This window comes from Emys orbicularis, chromosome 1 (genome assembly GCF_028017835.1).
Source record: "Emys orbicularis isolate rEmyOrb1 chromosome 1, rEmyOrb1.hap1, whole genome shotgun sequence".
NCBI classification, from domain to species: Eukaryota; Metazoa; Chordata; order Testudines; family Emydidae; genus Emys; species Emys orbicularis.
The window spans coordinates 247,486,112-247,508,929 of NC_088683.1; the positions used below are offsets into that span (position 1 = coordinate 247,486,112).

At 40.5% G+C, this 22,818-nt stretch overlaps 1 protein-coding gene across 1 annotated transcript in view; it reads right to left on the reverse strand.

The window, feature by feature from the left end:
• Window positions 1-22,818, reverse strand: part of VWA3B (von Willebrand factor A domain containing 3B) — a 141,777-nt gene that overhangs the window by 81,885 nt on the left and 37,074 nt on the right. The window contains exons 13-20 of the mRNA XM_065423482.1: window positions 18,210-18,308; window positions 16,655-16,837; window positions 14,035-14,162; window positions 12,532-12,716; window positions 11,765-11,902; window positions 10,544-10,583; window positions 9,109-9,265; window positions 3,652-3,770 (exon numbers count right to left, since the gene is read on the reverse strand). Of these exons, the coding sequence (XP_065279554.1) occupies window positions 3,652-3,770; window positions 9,109-9,265; window positions 10,544-10,583; window positions 11,765-11,902; window positions 12,532-12,716; window positions 14,035-14,162; window positions 16,655-16,837; window positions 18,210-18,308 (1,049 nt within the window). The remainder of the gene's footprint in view (window positions 1-3,651; window positions 3,771-9,108; window positions 9,266-10,543; window positions 10,584-11,764; window positions 11,903-12,531; window positions 12,717-14,034; window positions 14,163-16,654; window positions 16,838-18,209; window positions 18,309-22,818) is intronic.

Below are 22,818 nucleotides of genomic sequence, written 5' to 3' on the forward strand. Positions count from 1 at the left end.
CTTTGAGGCAACACTTCGAAAATGAGAACCAGTAATGTACATCTCTGTGATTGGTACTGCAATGTTACATTACATCTAGTTTTCATAGAAAGCAATTGTGAAATTAGAGCCTTAAATTCCAGTAAGCAAATGATTAAACTGCCTGTGTATGGCTTGGTAGTGCCTGCTATCTCAATTTGTATGACACAAATAAAGATTAGTTATTGTTCAAAAATTTGCTTTTATTTCAGAAAAAACAACACACGCACAAACACACAAAGATGCTTGGTGGGAAAGGAGGAACCAGGGAAGGGCAGACTTTCAGAGCTGTGTGTAGGTCCAGCTATCATTTTGAAAGTTGTCCGAGAGGGTGCAGTGAATGGGAAACTGAGAACTCCTGGAAAGCAGAAAGGAACGTGTGGATGGAGTTTGGGGGGGCATGGAAAAAAGAGTTCTGAATGTGCTGCAGGGGAGGGCGGGCACACATTTGCTCAATCTGAGGCATTATTAAGGACTTCAGTATCTGTGTTTGCTCTTCCATGACTTTAACCATCTGCTCAGTAGTGTCCTTAACAAACTCCTAATTTTCTTTTCTGTCCTGCCTTTCGGCTTCCCTCCACTCCCTGCATTCCCTTTTCTCTTCATTGGAGAACTGCAGTACCTCTCGTAACATGTCTTCTTTGTTCCGTCTTGGGCACTTTCTTGTCTGGCAAAGACGCTCTACCCATGTGTGTGGGGTGTCCTTCAAGGCCACATCTGCAGAAGCACAAGAAACAATGCACAGAAATGTGATTGTTAAGTTCACGCACAGCATTGAAACATTTCAGTAAAATACACCTCTGGTAACATAACAATCACTTTCTCACTGACCCTTGGTGAACATCCCAAGCCTGGTGAGTGTTGGCTGGAAGCGGGGGGTGCTCTACATGGGGAAAAGAGTGCTCTGGAAGGGTTGCAGTGCAGCCAACTAGGGAAAAAATTCTAAATTCTCCCACACTTTTCCACAGGTATGCAGGGCAGGTGCTACCATTAAGGCAAACTAGGCAGTTGCCTAGGGTGCCAAGATTTGGGGGCGCCAAAAAGCGGTGCCCCCAATTTTTTTTTACAGCATTCCTACGCCCCCTCCCCGAGCGCGCGGTCGCCGCTCCACTTCTCCCGCCTCCCAGGCTTGCAGCGCCAATCAGCTGATTGGCGCCGCAAGCCTGGGAGGTGGGAGAAGTGGAGCAGCGACGGCGTGCTCGGGGAGGGGGCGTAGCAGAGGTGAGCTGGGGTGGAGAGCTGCTGCACAGGGGGGGCGCCTCAGGGCAGAGGGGGGGAGCTGCCGCGGGGGGGGGCGCCTCAGGGCAGAGGGGGTGGGGAGCTGCTGCAGGGCTGGGGGGGGAGCACAAGGTGGAAGTTTCGCCTAGGGCGCAAAACTTCCTTGCACCAGCCCTGCAGGTATGGGGTCATTGTAGCAGATATCTCACTGCTGAGGGTAAGCAGGGAAGTAAGGGCACATCTACTACACACTTGTGGATTCCACCCTGGTCCCTATGCTGCTTGCCCATGTGCTGCTCTGGTACCTGCACAAGTGATTGCTGAATGGCACGGGAAAGTTTCCTACCACTGGGGAAGGAACAAAGCTGTTCTGCCAAGGAACCTTTAGCAGAGGATTGCCGAGTACCTCCAGGAAAGGTTCCTAGAGATCTCTCTGGAGGATTCCAGTGAGATCTCCGCGTGCATCAACACCATGTTCCACCATATTGATTAGCCGCACAGGGAAATGTCCAGCACACAGAAACACAGCAAGCCTTGTTCATTTCTATACCCTGAACCCACCTCTGCACTACACAAACCACAGCCACTTACCAAACGTCTCATCTCCTGCTTCTTGCTTACTGAAGAGCAACTGCTTAAACTGGCTAGAAACCTCTGGAGTGATAAACAGTTCCTGGCTGCATGCCCCACCGGACGACCCCACCTGGAGCTCCTCATCGTCATCTAACACCACCTCTTCATCAATAACTTCATCCTCTGGGTTAGGTCCTCTTTCCGTTGCCTCCAGGCCCACCGAAGTATTCATGGGGCGGCTCTTGGAGGAGGAGGTAAGGTCACTGCCAAGGATAGCATCCAGCTCCTTATAGAACTGGCAGGTCTTGGGTGCAGCACCAGAGCGATGTTTTGCCTCCCTCGCCTTATGGTACACCTGCCTCAGCTCCTTTATCTTCGCTCTGCATTGCACCGTGTCCCAGTCATCGCCCTTTTCACAAAAGCCTCAAGAAATCTGCCCGTAGATATCAAAATTCCTACAGCTGAAGTACAGCTGGGACTGCACAGTCTCCTCTCCCCAAATACTGAGCAGATACAGGAGCTCCACAGTGGTCCAACCAGGAGAGCGTTTGCTGTATGAAGCCGCCATGGTCACCTGGTAAGATGCGATGAGACCTCTCCACGCCGAGCAAACAGGATATGGAATTTCAAAAATTCCCAGGGCTTTAAAGGGGGAGGGGCAGATGGCTGTTTACCTGGCTGCAGGACAGCAGACTTCAAACTGCTTACCACCGCAGTCAGGACGGGCATCGTGGACACCTCCCGGAGGCCAATTAAAGCAATAAAAGCAAGCGTGGTGGCTACACTGCCACTTTATCAACAAAACTTTTGCTCAAAAAGCCTTATGCCTCTCGTCAGGGTGGTTTTATTTTGTTGCCAAAGAAGGGCATTTTTGCTGCCAAGAGTGACATCATCGTGTGTGCGCATCCATTGTTTTGTCGATAAAAGCTGCCTTTTGTTGACAAAACTCTGTAGCATAGACAAGGCCTAAAACTTGGGAAGCCAACACAATTAGTCAAGAAAGGAAGACTCAGATGTCATAAATTTATTAGTCATTAAATGTGTACATTTAATTAGAATAAAATTTGACTAGACATGTAGTTTATTAAAGTTTTTTGTCCATAAAATCCTGTTAAGATTACTAATCATCACATAATTTTCAAAAACCACAAACTTAAAAGCCAAGAAATAAATAGTTAAGATTTATAAAATCCTTTCAACGTCTACTTCCTATCTGATCCTGCAAACAATAAGCACAACACAACTCTTCTGAAAAAAAACCCATAAAAATAAGGCCCAATATCTTACAACACAGGTGCCTAAAGTGATGCTCCTAAACCCATAGTTAGCCTAAATAAGTGGTCTGATTTTCAAAAGTGCCAAGCGGTCAACAGCAAAACTCAGGACAATTATTTAGGCAGCTAAATATGGATCTAGGAGCTTAATGTTAGGCACCTGTTGTTTATTGCCTTGGCTATATTTGTATTATGTTTCTATTTCAGAAAAGGTTTTGTTTTACATTTAACATTTTGAGATTACAGTTGAGATTAAAATGAATTTTGGTTACTTAAAAAGAATAATATGTGTATTCTGTGTGCAGTGTAATATTTATGGTGTCCCTGACTGCTCATTTACTTTTAATGCCACACTTTTGAAAAGAAGAAAACATTTCTCTGGTAGGATACATTTTTAGACAATGGTGGCTGTTTGAAAATGCTTAAATGTACAGAATGTTAAAATACAACTTTGAGGAGATGGATTAGTGAGCAAAGCACAGGTAAGGCAGTCAGGGATGTAAAATGAACCCAATTCATCGTATGAGTTAGTCTGTCAACATGGAGAAAATCTGAAGAGCAGACTTACCTTTCATAGGATTTAATTGCTTGTTCCAGTTTTTCTTTATAGGCATCAAGATTCACTGCCTGAGGATTAATTAGTGTGATCTGCTTCTTGTCATTGCTAACATGGGCCAGGGGTAACACCTACAACACAAAAAAGTGCAAAGATTTCATTTATCGTGTTATTCTTTATCTACCAGAATACTGGAATACCCCAACCTTACATACACAAGGCAAATCTCAAAGGAAAAAAAAGGAAAAGTAAAGAAAAAGCCAAGCACTTGATGTGAGTGATCAAGTGTTTGGAGACCCATGAGACTGATCCCGATCAAAGGTAATGAGGTTGAAACATAACATTTGTTTCTGAATTAAGACATCATTTTCTTGTACTACGTGTACACAAGTCTTGTAGCTACTGTGACCCCTTTAAATAAAATGTTGGAACCCTGCAAATGAATTCTTATGAGGCAAGGGAAATTAAGCTAGCTAAATCTCTATTTAAATTCTAAATGGAATGAGCAGCACTCTCTCTAATCTTAATCTAATAGCTAAAGGGCAGCACAGAAAGGATGCAAACAGGATCTACAACATGAACATATTATATACTGTATTATTTTAATACAACATTGTATATTTCTGTATAGAACACCAGCTTGTTGCCATCTATTTTTACACAACATGCAAATAGGGAATTTACTTATTTAAACATTTTAAATGTCATATCTTATACTCTAGGGGCAGATTCCACCAAGATATTTAGGTTCCTAAAATGCAGATAGATACCTATTGTGATTTCAAAAGATCGAAGTAGGTTAGATGCTTAACTCTCACTGAAACCAATGTCATTGATTTCAATGGGAGCTAGACGCCACACCTGCATAGGCACTTTTGAAAATTGCACATGGTGTCTATCTACATTTTTAGGTGTCTAAATATCTTTGAAAATTTGGCTCTAGGTGTATGATCTACAGAAGCACACTTCATTACAAAAATAGCACAGCCAGACACCCTAATAAGGGATCTTAAAGAAAAGAGGGGAGCGAGATCTCCCACAACTTCCCAACCCCCAAACAACAACATTACCCAACCCATCTTCCCAGAACCCTTCAAACAACTAAACTATTCCAGGGTAATTCTGGAAAAACTCCAGTGCACAGTACCACAAGGAAACATGAAACATGGGGTACAGGAAGAAGGTACTACTGTGTTCAATGTACCAACACAGATTCTGCAAAACTTCTTTTGTCTCAAATGGTGCATTTAAATCTCTTTCCCAATGTCCATCTGAGTTTGGAGCATGGATGACAGAGAGCTAGCTGAAGTTCAATCCTGATGAAACTGAAGTAATGTTGAGGTGTTACAGAAAACGATCAGAAGATGCAATAAAAAAAAAAGTGCCTCTAACTGAAAGTATGTCTCTGCCATGTGTTACTTGTGTCTCTATCATGGGAGTCTGGCTGGATTTCCAGTTATTACTAGATGATCATCTTTCAGCAGTAGTCAGATGACTTTTTCTCTATCTGCGGCTGGCTCCAAGGTTGCCATCTTTTCTTTCTGAGAACGACCTCTTCACTGAGATTTATGCATTTGTGTCACCTCACTAATAGACTACAGCAAATCACTTCACAATGGACTACACCTTAAATCCATTCAGAAGCTAAAGCTAGTGAGAACGTGGCAGCTCAGTTGTTCATAAGTGGAGTATTTTGTCCAAACAGATGAGATCAGTCTTTGCTCAGGGGGAAATACTCAACAAGCAATGCCTGCCTCTGGATTTCCGGATGGAGTTCAAGCCCTAAATAGCCTGGAACCTGCTTACTTGAGACATCACCTGTTTTCCAATCCCATACTGCCATAGTTGAGATCAGCAATTTTGCTCAAACTGCGGTCTCCACATAGGCTCCCTTTTCAATGGAATGCGTCCCCCCAGCACCACCCTTTATCCCAACAGTACAATACATTAAAATTCAATATAACTTCTCAAGGAACGGGTATAATAGTCTGAGTAGTACTCGAAGGATAAGCAAAAATACACGCATTATTATGGCATTAAACTTATTAAAGACACCACAATCTGCAAAGCAGATACACAAAAGAATCTACAGAGAAGTATTCCTCCAGAACTACTAGAGGGGGACTATACATTATGCTAAACAGCCAGAGCGCCTTTTATTCTGGATATGAAACTGATGCATTGTGTAATGAATTAATCTCTTTGAAATAGCTCAGGTGAAACTGCCAGGGCACACAAAAATGAAAGAGCACATGAGCATGATGTTAATGAAGAATTGCCATGGCAACCTTTTTGCTTGCTTCTCTATTTCCAAAACAATAAATCTGATGTTAGTGCATTAATGTTTGTAGAGGATGAAAATAAAAATAATGTCCTCTAAAAAAATACCAACAATTGTGTATGTATTTATGATTCTGAATGGAGCCTTTTCAAGTATAGAAGCATCCAAGATTCTTAACGCAACCTCATAATTCCTGCTCAAGCTTTATAATTAGGGTCCTACCAAATTCACGGTCCATTTTGGTCAACTTCACAATTATAGGATTTTTTAAATAGTCAATTTAGTGGTTTCAGATGTTGCCATCTGAAATTTCACAGTGTTGTAACCATGGAGGTCCCGACCCAAAAGAGAGGGGGAAGGGTCACGGGATTGCCACCCTTACCTCAGCGCTGCCTTCAGAGCTTGGCTTCCAAGCCAGCAGCCACGGAGCTTCCTGCAGCCAGGGGAGGTTCCCAGTGGTGAGTCTGACCTGACCCTGGGAGCTGCCCCTGCAGGGGAATAAGAAGTCCTGTCTCTCCCCAGCCTAGCCAAGACTAGCAGCTGGAGATCACCCACCCCTACAATAGCCAAATTTCACAGGGAGATCAGATTTCATGGTCCGTGATGCATTTTTCAAAGCCGTGAATTTTGTAGGGCCCTATTTATAATTAAAGTCACACCCTATTCTCAGCTTTTCCTTCAAGTGTTGGCATGGATTCCAAAGGAGATTGAGTTCCAGGGCTGATAAAGGTAATTCTGTTGACTCCACTTATTAGTAGTTCTAGTTCCTTTCCTTCCATTACATACAGCATATTCGTGACCTGCAATAATGCAGGCTCCAGCATTTCAGGCCATAACCTACCATTGAGCTATTCATTAGATGTCTTAATGAAATCTGTGGGGAAGTTCTCTGTAAAAATAGTTGGCAGGACAGGAGTGTTCATTTATAACTGCTTCTAACTAGAGCTGGGCAAATAATTGATTTTTTGATTCAGCCAGCAAACTGAAAGATCAGAGAAAATCAGTTCATTTCCAAAAAGGTTTAGAATTTGTCAGCAAATTGGAAAAGTCTGTTTCAGGTCGGGTATGTGTGTTTCCCTTTATAACCTTTAGTTCAGTGGTTAGGAAAATGGTATGTTGGAGACCTAGAATCAAATCCCCACTCTGGAGCAGGGACTTGAATTCAAATCACAGCCCTGCCAGGTAAGCATCTATCGACAGGCTATAGGCTACTCTGGGTGGGTTGCTCTCAATCTCTCCTGTTGAAGCTGTTCCACTTTAACTACTTAAATATTCAGTGGGCCAAAGTGAGAGTGACTCTATAGCCTCGTGCTTAAGGCACTGACCTAGGAGATGTGGATTTAAATCTTCCCTCTGCCTGACTAAAAGGAGGAGTTTGAATCCACATCTCTTACCCCTCTCTCCCCAAGTGAGTGCTTTAATCACCAGCTAAAGAGTCACTCTCACTTTGGCTCAGTGAATATTTACGTATTTATACAAAGTGGAACAAACTCACTCTTACCTCCCTCAAACTGACCCTGAAAAACTTTCCCCCAAACAAAACTATCAGGCCAGATTCACGAATAGTTTTGCGTCGACCAAAACTGCATTTTTCAGCAAATAAACTATTTTTTTCTCATAAGAAAAAATTTTGCCCATCTCTATCTGTAATTATGTCCCCAAACCCAAAAATGCCTACAAATATTGCATTGTTTGCTAACAGCTATACCACTATATTCATTTCAAATATAATGGCCTACATTCATCCCTGTGGATGAATTTGGCTCAATAATATCTAGATAAAATATTTCTCTAAAATACCGTTTGCAGAGGTGGCTCAAACTATTCTAGAAGGCTTTTAGTTTTTACAAGGTGCTTCTTTCAAGCAGCAGTTATAACAAATTTTCAAGACTATCCTGGAAAGATGCAGGGAGTGCTTGGGAAACTCTCCATGGGGAGACCTGAAGAGAACAGCTGGTAGGAAAGGGCATAGGGAGCGGTGACAATTGCCTGGAAATAGCCCATTAGAGTTGTGTAAAATTCCCAGTTTCTGTTATGTGACATTTCATACCCAAATTCACTGTTTTGCGCAGGTTCACACAAGTTTTGCTTTATTCGGTTTTGGCAAAAAGGCTATTTTCACATATGAAATATGAAAATGTGTACATTTATGTAAGTTTTTGAGGCAAAAAGACATCTTTCTTTTAAAAAATGTCGCTCCCCCTTTTTTTAATATCAGAAACAAGCTTGATTTTTTGGTGTGGCTATTTTCACTAAAATAGTGAGCCTATTTTTGTCTTTAAAAATCTGAATATTACAGCAAAAATTCCCTTAAAAATGCACTCAAGTTGGAATTTAAAACTGAAATTTAAAAAATCTTAAATTGTATGTAGGTTCACATTTTGTTATGAATATTTCACTCAGGTTTACATCATATCCCATTCACAAAGCCTTTACCTCCTCATTATTCAATTTAAGCTCATGCTCTCCAGCTTTTCCACTGCTGTGTTGTTTTTGTAAAACATTTATTGTTTAGAATGAACTGCAACAAATTCTCAGCATGTATAGAGAGAATACACCAATTTAAGAATTCCTCCAGGGGTAACCTTCCACAACATGGATTGCCCTTTGGGGAGGGCATAGGTTCACATTTCATGACAAATAATTCAGTGGGAATTGTTAACACTCAGAACCTTACAAGAGGCACCTATCAAGATGGGATCCTAGATCATTTCATTCTGTTCTTTTCTAAAAGCACTCTAGAGAACATGTGTAGCTCTGAGAACTCAGTGATCCAGGAAAGCGTAACCAGTTTACTAGCTGACTAACAGCCCAAAATTCAGAACTCCAATGATTTAACAAATATCATTAATGACTATGGCCCATGAACAATTTTTGAACACCTGGTGGCTGCATGCTGGCACCAACTGGTATATAGGCAAGAAATGCAACTAGCATTAAGCTCTATTATCTTGTCACCCTGCAGGAAACAGAATTAATAAATTTGTTTTATCATTATTTGTTGTGAATAAATATTTCCAAATGTATACAGTACATTTACTGTGAATAACCCACATTCTGCTATGGACACTTGAGGACATACTTATTCAATATTTATCTAGATGAATAATAAAAAAAATAATGAATAATAAAAAAATAAAAACAATAGTAAATTTTAAGTTTCCCCTGAAACAGCATAAGAGTTTTACCTCATCAAATACTTTAGAAACAACATGTTTGTCTAAAACCGGGATGTATTTAGTGCTGTGAGGAACAGCTGTAGGGGCTAAGGCATCCATTATGGTGAGTCGTCTAGCAACCAAGCCATGAGTCTTTAGCCAATGAGCTGAAGATGTATCTAGAGAACTAAAAATAAGAGATTGTGAGATTTATTCATAGATTCATAGATTCTAGGACTGGAAGGGACCTCAAGAGGTCATCGAGTCCAATCCCCTGCCCTCATGGCAGGACCAAATATTGTCTAGACCATCCCTGATAGACATTTATCTAACCTACTCTTAAATATCTCCAGAGATGAAATTCCACAACCTCCCTAGGCAATTTATTCCAGTGTTTAACCACCCTTACAGTTAGGAACTTTTTCCTAATGTCCAACCTAAACCTCCCTTGCTGCAGTTTAAGCCCATTGCTTCTTGTTCTATCCTTAGAGGCTAAGGTGAACAAGTTTTCTCCCTCCTCATGACACCCTTTTAGATACCTGAAAACTGCTATCATGTTCCCTCTCAGTCTTCTCTTTTCCAAACTAAACAAACCCAATTCTTTCAGCCTTCCTTCATAGGTCATGTTCTCAAGACCTTTAATCATTCTTGTTGCTCTTCTCTGGACCCTCTCCAATTTCTCCACATCTTTCTTGAAATGCGGTGCACAGAACTGGACACAATACTCCAGCTGAGGCCTAACCAGCGCAGAGTAGAGCGGAAGAATGACTTCGCGTGTCTTGCTCACAACACACCTGTTAATGCATCCCAGAATCATGTTTGCTTTTTTTGCAACAGCATCACACTGTTGACTCATATTTAGCTTGTGGTCCACTATAACCCCTAGATCCCTTTCTGCCGTACTCCTTCCTAGACAGTCTCTTCCCATTCTGTATGTGTGAAACTGATTTTTCCTTCCTAAGTGGAGCACTTTGCATTCGTCTTCGTTAAACTTCATCCTGTTTACCTCAGACCATTTCTCCAATTTGTCCAGATCATTTTGAATTATGACCCTGTCCTCCAAAGCAGTTGCAATCCCTCCCAGTTTGGTATCATCTGCAAACTTAATAAGCATACTTTCTATGCCAATATCTAAGTCGTTGATGAAGATATTGAACAGAGACGGTCCCAAAACAGACCCCTGCGGAACCCCACTTGTTATACCTTTCCAGCAGGATTAGGAACCATTAATAACAACTCTCTGAGTACGGTTATCCAGCCAGTTATGCACCCACCTTATAATAGCCCCATCTAAATTGTATTTGCCTAGTTTATCGATAAGAATATCATGCTAGACCGTATCAAATGCCTTACTAAAGTCTAGGTATAGATGTAATATCAAACAGAAATATATGTGGTAATATAGCAGTTATGGAAAATAAAGAAATATAAACTACTACCACTTGTGTGTGACACATGTACGTACTCTTTAGATGTTCTTTTTGCCACCTTTTGTGTATTCACCTCTGTGGAAAAACATTTACAAATTTACAAAGGCATCATGTAATGGTTTTGCACAAACACACACACACACACACACACACACCACAAAGTAATTAGCATCGGCTCTATCTGAGCCTATTAGAAGTGCTACTAAGGCTGTACAATAATGCTTATTCCAGCTACTAAATTTATTCACGAGAATTAATCTCTCTTGTGTTTCAGTCGTGGTGCCTGACCACTCACACTTCACAAGAACTAATAAAAACAAAAAATGTAAAAGTACATAAGCACTAAGGCTATGTCTACACTGTGTAAGATATCTACACTGTGCAACTTACAAGGGCATGGCTGTGTCGCTGCAGCCATGCCGTTGCAAGGTGCACTGTGTGGCCACTCTTTCTCCCAGTGGCAAAAGAAAATCACCTCCAACAAGGGGCCGGTAGCTTCATCGCCAGGAGTACGGCTCCCACCAATGAAGCGCTGTCCACACCAGCGCTTTTCGTCGCTACAACTTTTGTCATTCACGGGGTGTTTCACACCCCCAGGCAATAAGTTTTAGCAACGAAAGTGCCAATGTAGACAAACCCTAATTTTATCATTTCAAAATTATTTTATACTTTGTTTAGATTTATAGCCTTTAACTCAAGAAGGAAGATTCACCAAGCTTGTTCCTCAACTCAGGCCATAGTAACATAACATGGTGTCATTGCCGTCTCATTAAGCTAATATACAATGTTCATGTTTCTTTGATTACAATGAACATATCTTAGATGTGCACCCTTTTCAGGAAAAACAACTGTGATTCAGATGTGCCTTCAGCAGTCTTCTATGAAAGTATTCTGCACCACCTTCATGGAAAATGACCCTGCCAAAGAGACAGTGTATAGACAGTGTGCAAGGATCTTGAGGTCCTTCCAAAAAAACCAGACCCTTCTTTCCTTTGCAGATGATGCTAAACTGAATGCTATTTACAGATGTCTGAAATTGTATTCAATTTTCCATCAGTATCCATCATATTTTAATATCTCAAATTTACCATCCTGCTGAAAATGCTTCCTTGACCAGGTCAGTGAAACCCAGTCGGAATTCTTTTTACTGCAGTTTACAAGCTCATCAACAACTCAGCTCTGTCTTAAATGTGGTACCACAAGATCTAAACGAATTAGAACAAGTGACTTCAATTCCCCCAGTTGTGATAACTTGCCTTTAAAAATAGTGGCAGATTTCAGGCTATTTCTGAGCAAACAACCCTTTCTTTCAGGAGATATCCTCTCATCTGGTCTTTCTTCACAGGACCTCACTCGATGGCCCAGGGTCCTGAGCAGACTAGTCTTTGTTTGCTCTGCAGGTATTCAGACAGAGAGAAAAGGACAACTAATCTACAAATCAAATGGCTGCCTGCAATTCTTGAAAACATAATACTTCTTTGGTTTTCATCCCATGTTCTTAAATGAACTGTCTTAGACAAGCCCTCACAGGTAACAATACTTCAGCTCCAATTGGTTCTCTGTACTTTCCCAAGGTTTTTTTAATTAATGCTGTAGCTAATAAAACACACACACAAGGTCTTCACAATAACCACAAACAATGATTCATTTATTTGCATTAAAAAGAGAGAGGGGTTAGATGCCTACTATTAACTGAACTGCTTACACTGTATTTTTAAAATTTCAATCAAAATAGTTTAAATTAGGCATTCCCTTGCAGGGTGTGCAAACCAACCATCACAACACTGTACCAGAAAGTGCAAATGACTGGACACTGACCAGTCTAGGGTAAATGTCCAAGATGAACAAAATGCAAAAACGATGGAAGATAAATTAGAGTTTTAAGATAATGTTTTGTTTAAATAATCAAATGTTTTATTTGCAACAGAGATGAGGAATTTTTATTTTATTACTGACAGAATCACTTCACAGTGGATGAATAAATTCTGTTGAATAATATCCATGCTTCATTTTAGATAGTTACCTGCATACAGCGCTGTCTTCCTTCTGACTGGACTGTCACAACGAGTTTGCCATACATCTACTGTACGCTGGTGTGAAGTCAGCAATGGCTCTTCTGAGGCACAGTATGGCCTACTGATAGGAGAGGTGTTCAGCTCCTGAATGTGTGTGGTTACAGAGGATGCAGTAAGAGTCTGCTTGTGATGCCTGTTTATGAGTGATAAAGACAAGAAACAAGCAAGTGAATAACCTTCAAGAGTATAAATGCATTTGTAAGGAACCACTTTTCAAACGTTAAGTTTAAATACATGCAGCACTTAAATACTGATTTCAAATGCTCTGTAAGACTACAAAATGATTCATATTATTTTACTACGGTCTTGATTTCATAAATAGGTTAAAAAATGTTAGTTTTACTTTCAAAGGTTCATGTAAAAAACCCTGATACACATGTAAATAGTCTATCCTTTACTGAGGCCAGGCTATTCTATTATAGCTGCTTTGAATTCCCAAGGGTGGAGGGAGGAGAGTGAGCCATCCTATAAATAATAAGTGATATAAACGTCTCTACTAATGTTAACAACAACAACACGCCCTGAAATAAGCACTTTACATATTTTTTTTCTACTGACCTGCTGGCCGTTCCTTCCATGCATCTTAAATCATTCTGCACATCCTCTATAACAATAAATCATGAACTTTTGCTTGTATTCAGATATTTTTTTTAAGGCAGGAGATGGTTTTCATTAATTGTTGAAATCCTTTTTTGAGAAGTAATTTTTTTGTTTTTGTATTTGTAGTACACAAATGAAGTGGGCATCAGTTGAAATAATTTCCTCCTTTTTGTTTATTTAGTGCTCTTGTAAGGTATCCAATTGATATACCTGGAGATCTAAGATCTCTGAATTTCTATAAAATGGAAACTGCGTAATCAGCAGCGGTGAAAACTTCCCCCAGTGCCCTAAGAATCTGCCTCCATCCACCATGACCTAAAGGACATCTCTAGGGACATTCATTCTTCATGCACATTCACTCTTTGTCCAAGTAGACTTTCAATGAGCTTGTTAATTGGTGCTGAATGTAGTGGTATTTGGGGGTGGGGGAGAACTGAACTGAGACCATAAGGATCAATATGGAATGAATGTACAAACGTGTTCTGTGGGATCAAACTGAAGGGACAAACTGTTTTTTTCCAAGCATGTACTGTCTGCAGGAGGCAGAAGAATACTCACACTATCTGAACTGGTTCGTGTTACTGCTGCCACCTTGGCTCACACACCATTTTGTTCCAATTCCCAGCAATACATTTTTATCATCTTTTTCTTCCAGACTTGTTTTTTTTTTCATAAAGATTCTTACAATAGTATTAATTAAAGATTTTTCCACCTTTCTTTGCAAAAGGAAAACATCTTAAGGAGAATGTCAGATGTGAAAAATGCAAAATGAAGACAAGACAAGAAATGTAACAGGTAGCTTGCATAACCTATAGAGCACTCTGAGGCATAAAGACAGTTTGAGGACATACTTATTTTCACAATCTTTTTCTCCATTATACCAGTTCATCATCAGGCATTCAGTGTGAAAGGTCTGCACTTTCTCAAGATCGCTTTCCCCCTGTTCAATTTCTCTTTTTAAAAGGTATATATCTTCACTCTGCCAAAATAAAAATCAAATGTGTTACTATAATTACACTTAAAACATGCTTCATTTCTTAACAGAAACAATCCAATAAATAAGTTTGGGTGTAGAAAAAGGGAATGACATTTTGGATGATTTTGATTTTTTCCTCAAAGAGTTTCCCTCATTTCTAAAACAAAGTTTGCTTTGGTCACTCACCAAACATAGACTGACTATTAGCATAAAATTAAGAGGGAGGAAAATGATGATGGCAGTAATTTCATGTTCCCACAGAGAAATATCCTTTAGCAAAGGAGAAGCAAGCTGATGGCAAAAAATAGCACTAAAGTGTATTTGGCAAGACAATGTAAGCTTTGTAATTTTCTTAAGAAGAAGACTGCAATTACCTAACAAACCAGTTATCTCTTTGAAAAATTTTACATACGCCAAAAAAAAAACCCCCACATGGATAGCCCTGTTGCTCCAAGCTTTTAGTTACACACCTTTTGCTTCCCTTGTCCGTGTTTAGTGGTGGTATTATATTACAGCTAAGCTCCAGTAACTGACGTGGTTTCCCTTTTACTGTTACACATTAAAGATACATTTTTTTATTTTTCAAACAATTACAGCAGCATATCAATCAAATAGGCATGATTCTGATCTCATGCCAGTGTTACACCTACTACTGAGAGTAAGGACTAGCAGTATAAATAAGGCTTTTAACTTAAATTAAGAGATTGTATCAGAATTAAACATGTCAGGAAAACCATATACAGCACCCACAAGATAACAAAAAGAGGTACAGGGAAAAGTAGAAAACCTGTACTTCATTGACCCCGTTCATATCCACTTTGGCACTTTTCACCCGCATCTAAACATCAGGTTCATGTTTGATAATATTTTTAGATGCCCCAAATACCCTAATATATTAAGGGCCTAATTCCACAATGTGTTGTGCCTGTTGTAGTAATCTCACCTGTGCAGAGTGAGTGAAAACTGGATGTAAAAACATTACTAGTGCAGAATGGTAGCATTTTACACCAACTTTGCACAGGGATAAGTAACTACAACAGGTACAAAGCAGTGGAGAATCTACCCTAAATGATTACTGGAGAAAAGTGCCACTATAGTCACATGCCCATCATTTACTGATGGCAATAGTACATTGTTCCATTTCTTCAGAAACATTTTGCATCAGCTCTATTGACAGCCTTTTTTTAAAAAAATGGTTGTATTATGGATATATTCTCTTAACCAGTCATTAGTATTATTAGACAGTCCTTAATATTGATTATTGTTTATATTTAACTAATGTTCATGGGGGGAAAAGCACTCATACTGATCTTAAGGTGCCTTTGATTTAATTAAATATACAGTAATATAAAAGATAAAACCAGCAATTTTCCTCAACTTTAAGACAAGAAAATAAGTAAATAACCTACAAGAGATTAACATGAAACCAAACTAATACCCACCACACCCAAAATACCATCTTTATCATGTCCCTGCTTCTCCAAAACTTGGGATAAAGAGGTGCACCTCAAAGCATGACTGGAAGGTGAACAGATTTGGGCTCTTTTGGACAAGGGATGGGATAGAGAGTAAATTCTAAAGATGGCTCTAATGTTTGCCCCACTAGTGCAAGAGCACAGAATGCGAATGAGACAAGCTTCATCCTTCCAACCTTTCCAACACATTCTGGATTCACATAATCCACATCAGCTGAGCTATAAGGGCATCTAGTACATCCTATGGAATATTTTGAATTGCATTATTTCTAGTCTTGCTTTTCTGAATTACTGTCTGTGATGTCCAAAATTTCATTCTACTCTCTTGTTCCTAATTATGCTAGTTCTTATTCCACTTTTCCTTGTGTTTGGGGAACTAATTAATTGGTTGTATGCTTTAATTCAAAACAAGAATATTAAAAAAAACCCCATGATTATTTCTGAAAGTCCATGAAGAAATTTACTACTGGGGATTTTTAGATTGAGCTTATTAGTTACACTTGGTAGGTCTGTGCTGTTTTTGTAAATTTAGTGCTTATGGATATGGTTTTATTCCCTCCTGTACCCTCTCCCCCCAGCGGCAACTGTATGTCAAAATGTTAGGCATGAAACTCTCTTTAGCTATATATGCTCACATTAATTAACAGGACATTTATTGTTGAAGTAAAAAATCATAGATCAATTTCAGTTCAGGTGTAAGCATAACTCCCATTTGAGACACCAGGAATCACACCTGCTTTTTCCAGGGCAGAATTTGACCTCCATATTTTTTTAAACTAACAATAACCATATAAATATATATTAAATGATATTTGTGATTTAGGTTTGTTATGGCCTAATAAAATTCTATCACTGAGCAATGGCAGGCCTGGTGCTTTAAGATCACTTTAGCCTGACTGTGATTAAGTGATTAGACTCTTTCCTAAGTCACATACTTATCAAATTGCATATATGTAAGCTCTGTTGCGCCTTAACATGCCATGAAGATTCATACTCTCATATTTAGTTTGAAATACTCACCACAATAGGCTCTGGAGCTTCAGGATCCGTCACATAAATATTATAGTAATGAAACCGCCCCCCTGTTTCAGTTGACAGTTCATGCAAAAATTTATTGGCCTCCGTATCATCACAGTTGAAAGATATGGTATGAATAGGAACTTTATGACGAAGTAGGATTTGGGCCAGAATTGTTTTTGGTGGCTGTAAAAATAAAAAAAATATAATAAATAGTGTTAAATATGCTGCAGATAAACAACTATTTAACAAACACTGTACAGAATTTCATTAGCCATGGGGCTGCTTGTAGGACCAATCCCTTCTGCTTAAGGCACAAAGAAAAAGAAAAATATTTGCACTTTTTCCTAAAGATCCAAGAGGATTCTGGTTTATAACACTACCTGAATCACTGATTTATCATGTGAGCTTGAACAATTCACTTCAGGTATCATTCAACTCAGTTTTTAATCTAAGTAATATCCAGACTTTGCTGAATGCCAGATGTTGCAACTGAGCTGAATTTTCCTCGGTAAATGAATTATTTTAAAAATGCCCTTATCAGCATATTGGCCAGTTTTCACCATGTACTATAACTTAAATTTTCAATTTTGTCTCTTTTATAGCACTTGTAGGTGAACAAGAGGGGCTTTCCTTTCAGTTTTTGTTTGCTACATTATATCTTCTCAAACCTCAAGCCATTTTGTGTTAAAATAACACAACTTCATCTGCTATAAACATATTGGGACAAATTTTGATCTCACTTCCACCTTATATTAACCAAGAGTCCGAAGTTATTCCAGAACTATACCTTGTGAAACGAGAATCTGACCCAATGTGATCAATAAGAGATGTTTTACATTAAACAAACAGCAGTTTATGATAGCATAGATACTTGAAAAAAATCTAAGATAAATTTAAGTCAACAGCTAATTTTCTGCCTACAATATTTACTACAACATCAATTCTCCAGAGATAGAATAGCCCTTATGTGCTTCCAGCAAATGGATGGGAGAGGATCTACATGGCTACTTTGTATGTGTTATTTGGGGGTGGGAGGAAGTATTGTAGCTGAAGGGCCATCTCTTTATCTACTTACTAGTCATTTCCACTTTCTGGTTCTCATGCAGTGCACAAGACTGCAATGTTTCAGTTGTAACACTGCAGGGGAATCTTTAAATCCAAATATATTGTTGGATTTTCAATTTTTCTGCATTTTTTTAATTCATGAGAATTTTTATCTTAATATTATCTTATATACAAGTTTTACTATTTAATCTTAGATTTTCAGATATCCCTTCAGCCTTTTAGCCAACCACCAGCTGGTTAAAAAAGCTTCCTATAGAATTAAATTAAGTGCCATACATCAGATAAAACAGGGTTGGTATAAGAGAGTTCAGGATATAAACCCATAACCCCCACTACCACTAGTTTAGAGATAGAATTCATCAACTTTGCAACAGACAGCCACACAAGATTGAGCCTGCTGGATATTTTATTCATTCCTATAGCTGTGCTTTGGCATCCTACCACCACATCATCACACTACCCCATCTCTGTTTTCTTGTTTCACAAATACCTGGTTAGGTCTCCCATCAGTAAGAAGATAAATGGCTTGAGTGTCACTATCAGCAAGTGCAATTTGAAGTGCTTTGAGTGTATTTGTAGAACTTCCAACCTAAAAACCCAAATGAGAGAGAGAGAGAGAGGTATACACAAAATACTGTTACACTGCTAAAAATAGACCATCAGCTCTTTTCTAGCAATTACAGGAGCTAATTCATGATAAAGCAGTGACATGGTGTAAATTACATGTTGAGTGTCAGCTGGTCAGAAAATTGATCGAAGTGGTAAAGTAGTAAAATTTGCACTAATTCAGTATTCAATGGCTGTGCAAACAAGTATAACTTAAATATCAAGGGGCTGGAAGAGAGGATTACTCACCATGTGCAGTAACTGAGGTTCTTCAAAATGGGTGTCCCTATGGGTGCTCCACTTTAGGTGAATCTGTATCCCTATGCCTGCGATCGAAGACTTTCAGTAGCAATGCCCGTTTGGGCCGCACATGCTCTCTCCCAGTCTTACGCCACGCCTGGCAACTACATAGCGCTGTGCAACCAAACCGCCCTCAGTTCCTTCTCCACCACAGAGTGCATCTCTGAACTCTGAAGTAGAAGGGAGGAGGGTGAGTAGTGGAGCACCCAAAGGGACACCCATCTTGAAGAACCTCAGTTACTGCACCTGGTGAGTAACCCTCTCTTCTTTGAGTGCTATCCCTGTGGATGCTCCACTTTAGTGACTATACAGCAGTGTCTCTTGGTGGAAGAAAGGGGCTTTTAAAATGAGGATAAGACAGAGTCCTAACAGAGCATTCGAAGTCAACTTGTTCAATTGGGTAGTGCTCCATGAACGTGTGGGCTGATGCCCTAGTGGCTGCTTTACAGAGTCCATGATGGGTACATTGTTTATGAAGGCTATCGAATTGGAGAGCGATCTGGTGGAGTGTGCCATTGCCTGGGGGGTGGGTGGCTTGCAGATCATGTTGGCCGTAGCAAAGGTGAATGTACCCAGAAATCCATTTTGAGAGCCTCTGCTTGGATATGGCAGATCCTTCAATCTTTCCATAACAGAAAGGAATAGCTTTGGTAACTTTCTGAAGGGTTTTGTCCTTTCAAGATAGAATGCTAATACATGTCTAACATCTAAAGTATGGACCATTGCCTCGTTTGTTCTCATGAGGTTTAGGGAAGAATGATGGACGGTAGACAGGTTGGTTCACGTGGAATGAGGAAAGCATTTTAGGTGGAAATTTAGGATGTGGTCTTACAGTAATCTTGTCTTTGAAAAAGACTGTATATGGGGGGTATGCCATGAGAGCCCCTAGTTCTCCTACTCGTCAGGCAGATGTGATGGCGATGAGAAAAGCCACCTTCATCGATAGGTGCACAAGTGAACATGTCATCAAGGGTTCAAACGGGGGACCAGTAAGACAGCGTAGTACTAGGTTAAGTTCCCAGGGTGGGGCGAGGGCTTATATTTCAGGATAGAGGTTCCAAATACTCCTGAGGAATCATTTAGTGATAGGATGGATGCAGATTGAGTACCCATCAACTTTGTGATGGAAAGCCGTGATGGCTGTACTCTAAGTGAGCTCGAGGATAGACCCAATTTCTTTAGCTCCAGTATGTAATCTAGTACCAATGGTAAGGGGGAGGTAATAGCCATGGTTTGCTCATTCTGACACCATATGTGGAATCTCTTCCATTTGTGCAGGTAGAGTATAACATGTAGTCTACCTTCTGCTGTTTAATAGTATGTCCCTTACATCTTCCGAACAGGTCATGTCATTGTCCTGGAACCATGAAAGAGCCATGCCTTCAGGTGGAGGATCTCCAAGTTTGGGTGGGTCCTGCATACTGAGACAGGAGATGTGAAAGAGGGCAAAGAGTGAGTGGTGGGCATACCGCCATCTTCAACTGGTAAGGGAACCAAGTTTGTCTGGGCCACATGGGAGCTATCAAGATGACTCTGGATTGTTCAGTCTTTATTTTGTATATCACCCTGGATAGGGGGAGCTAAGGGAAAACACGTACAGCAGAGGCACATCCTATTTGATGAGGAAAACACTGCCCAGAGATCAGGGTCCCAATCCTGTTCTTGAGCAAAATTGTGGACACTTGGCATTCTGGGCTGTAACAAAAAGGTCTATAGTCAGGAAACCCCAGCATCTGAATATATTCTGTAGGACCATGGTGTTTATTTCCCACTCGTGGTCCTGAGAGAATTTTCTGCTTAGTGTATCCACTGTGGTGTTCTGACATACTAGTTGATAAGTAGCTGATATGTTGATGTTGTGACGGATGCATCAGCTCCATAATCTCAGTGCTTCGGTGAATTTGCTCCCTCTTGATGGTTTATATAAAACATGCAAGCAATGTTGTCCGTCAGTACCTTTATGGTCTTGTTCCTGATCAGAGGTAAAAAGCATGAGCATGCATTGCAGACTGCTTGTAGTTCCTGTAGGTTGATGTGTAATGTTTACTCCAAGGGGGAATACTGGCCCGGGATTGTGTAGTTGTGCAAGTGTGCTACCCAAACTAACAGAGAAGCATCTGTTGTAAGTATCATTGACGGAGAAGGCTGTGTGAAGGGAACTCGTTGTGGGGTTGAGTCCACCAGTGTAGAGTTTTTGAGAGTGACTTCGTAAGACACTTGTTCAGGCTGTGACTGTGCAGAATGTATACCGTCCTCAGCCAGCACTGATGACAATGCATATGTAGCCTGACACGCCTTACAACAAATGTGGTTGCTGCCATATGATCTAATAATTGCAGGCAAGTCCTGGCTGATATCTGTAGGCTGTTTTGTGTTGTGGCAATCAGATTAACTTGGGTGACAAATCTGTGTAGTGGTAATGAAGCTTTGGGCTCCAGTGCATCAAGGTGGGCCCCAATGAATGCTAGTTTTTGTTCAGGTGCCAACATTGATTTTTTGCATGTTTATTTGTAGTTCTAGTTGTGAGAAGAGAGCCAGTTTCAAAGGTGTGTTCCCGGGAGGAGACTTTGAGTAGACAGTCGTCCAAGAAAGGGAATACCACCTTGCTTGCAGAGGTGGACCGCCACCAATGCGAGAACCTTGGAGAACACTCAGGGAAACGTAAAGACGCCAAAAGGCAGTACTTTGTACTGGTAGTGATCTTGTCCCAGAACAAATCCGAGGAATCTCCTGTGTGATGGGTGTATGGTGATATGAAAATATACATCTTAGAGGTCAAGGGCCAAGAACCAGTCGTCCTGTTACAGTGCTGGGATTATCATTGCTAGCATGAGCATCCTGAACAAACTTGTTGAGTTTCCTTAGGTCGAGAATGGGCCTTCATCCCCCCGTCTTTTTCCTGGTTAAGAAGTAATGGGAATAAAAGCCCTTCCCTTTATATTGTGTTGGTACTGATTCTATTTCCTGTTGTAGAAGGTGCTCATGAGAAGGGTCCCTGATGAGTGACAGGGAGGGAGAGCGATGAGGAGGGAAGGAGGTAAACTGAATTGAGTAACCAGTGTTGATAATTTCTAATACCCAATTTCTCCGAGGTGATCATCTGTCATACTGGGTGGAATGGGGTCAGCCAGCCTGTGAAAGGATGGACAGTTGTTGATGGTTTCAGCACTTGGAAATGGGAGAGGCATCTCGGACCCTTGACCAAACACTCAAAATTGCAGTTTTGAGGAGGGTTGTTGGGATGTTGATGGCTGAGATGGGAGTGGTCTACGTCTATGTAGGCCTCTGTCCACATTTTTATGGGTCATATTGTTTCTGTGGTTGGACGTATGGTGCAGGCCCTGTTCATTGTGCTGAGTGGTATTTCCCTGGCTTCCTTCTTTGTGCAGATGTGCAAATGCTTGAAGACCAAAGAGTTGTCCTAGAATTTTTTAGGGTATGGAGGGATTCATCAGTCTTGGCTGCAAACAATTTCAAGCCCTCAAAGGGAAGATCAACAGTAGATTGTACTTCTTTCAGAAAACCAGAGAGGTGGAGACAAGAAGCCTGTTGCATAACTCTGGCTGTAGCAATGGATTGTGCCGCTGTGTCTGACGCATCCAACGAAGCTTGAAAGGCTATCCATGCAAGAAGGTGACCCTCCAAGATGACTGCTTTGAATTGTTATTTTTTGTCATCAAGGATGCAATCAATAAACTCAGACATTTTAGAATAATTTGTTTGTATTGTAAAATGATTGTATTTGGCCATTAGTGCATCGTAACTGGCGATTCTGAATTGCAGAGTCGCTGACGAACAGGCCTTGCGCCCAAAGAGGTCTAACCACTTCCAGTCTTAATCATACGGGGTGGCTCTGGAGTGGTGTTGTCTGCGTCATTCATTCATGGCCTCTACCACCAAGGAATTCGGTAGGGCATGTGAAAACAAAAAATCCAGATCATTAGAGGGAACTTAGTAATTCTTCTCCACAATCTTACAAGTGGGCGGTATCATTGGGTGGTATGCCAGATGGTTTTGGCTGGATCCATGAGTGCCTCATTTATGGGGAGCGCAATCTTCAATGAGGCTGATGTTTGCAAAGTGTCTAACAGCTTGTGTTGAGATGCTGCAACTTCTTCCAAGCGTATCCTGAGCGAGTCAGCAATCCTTTTAAATAGCTCCTAGAATGGTTTAAAGTCATCAGCTGTTGTGGG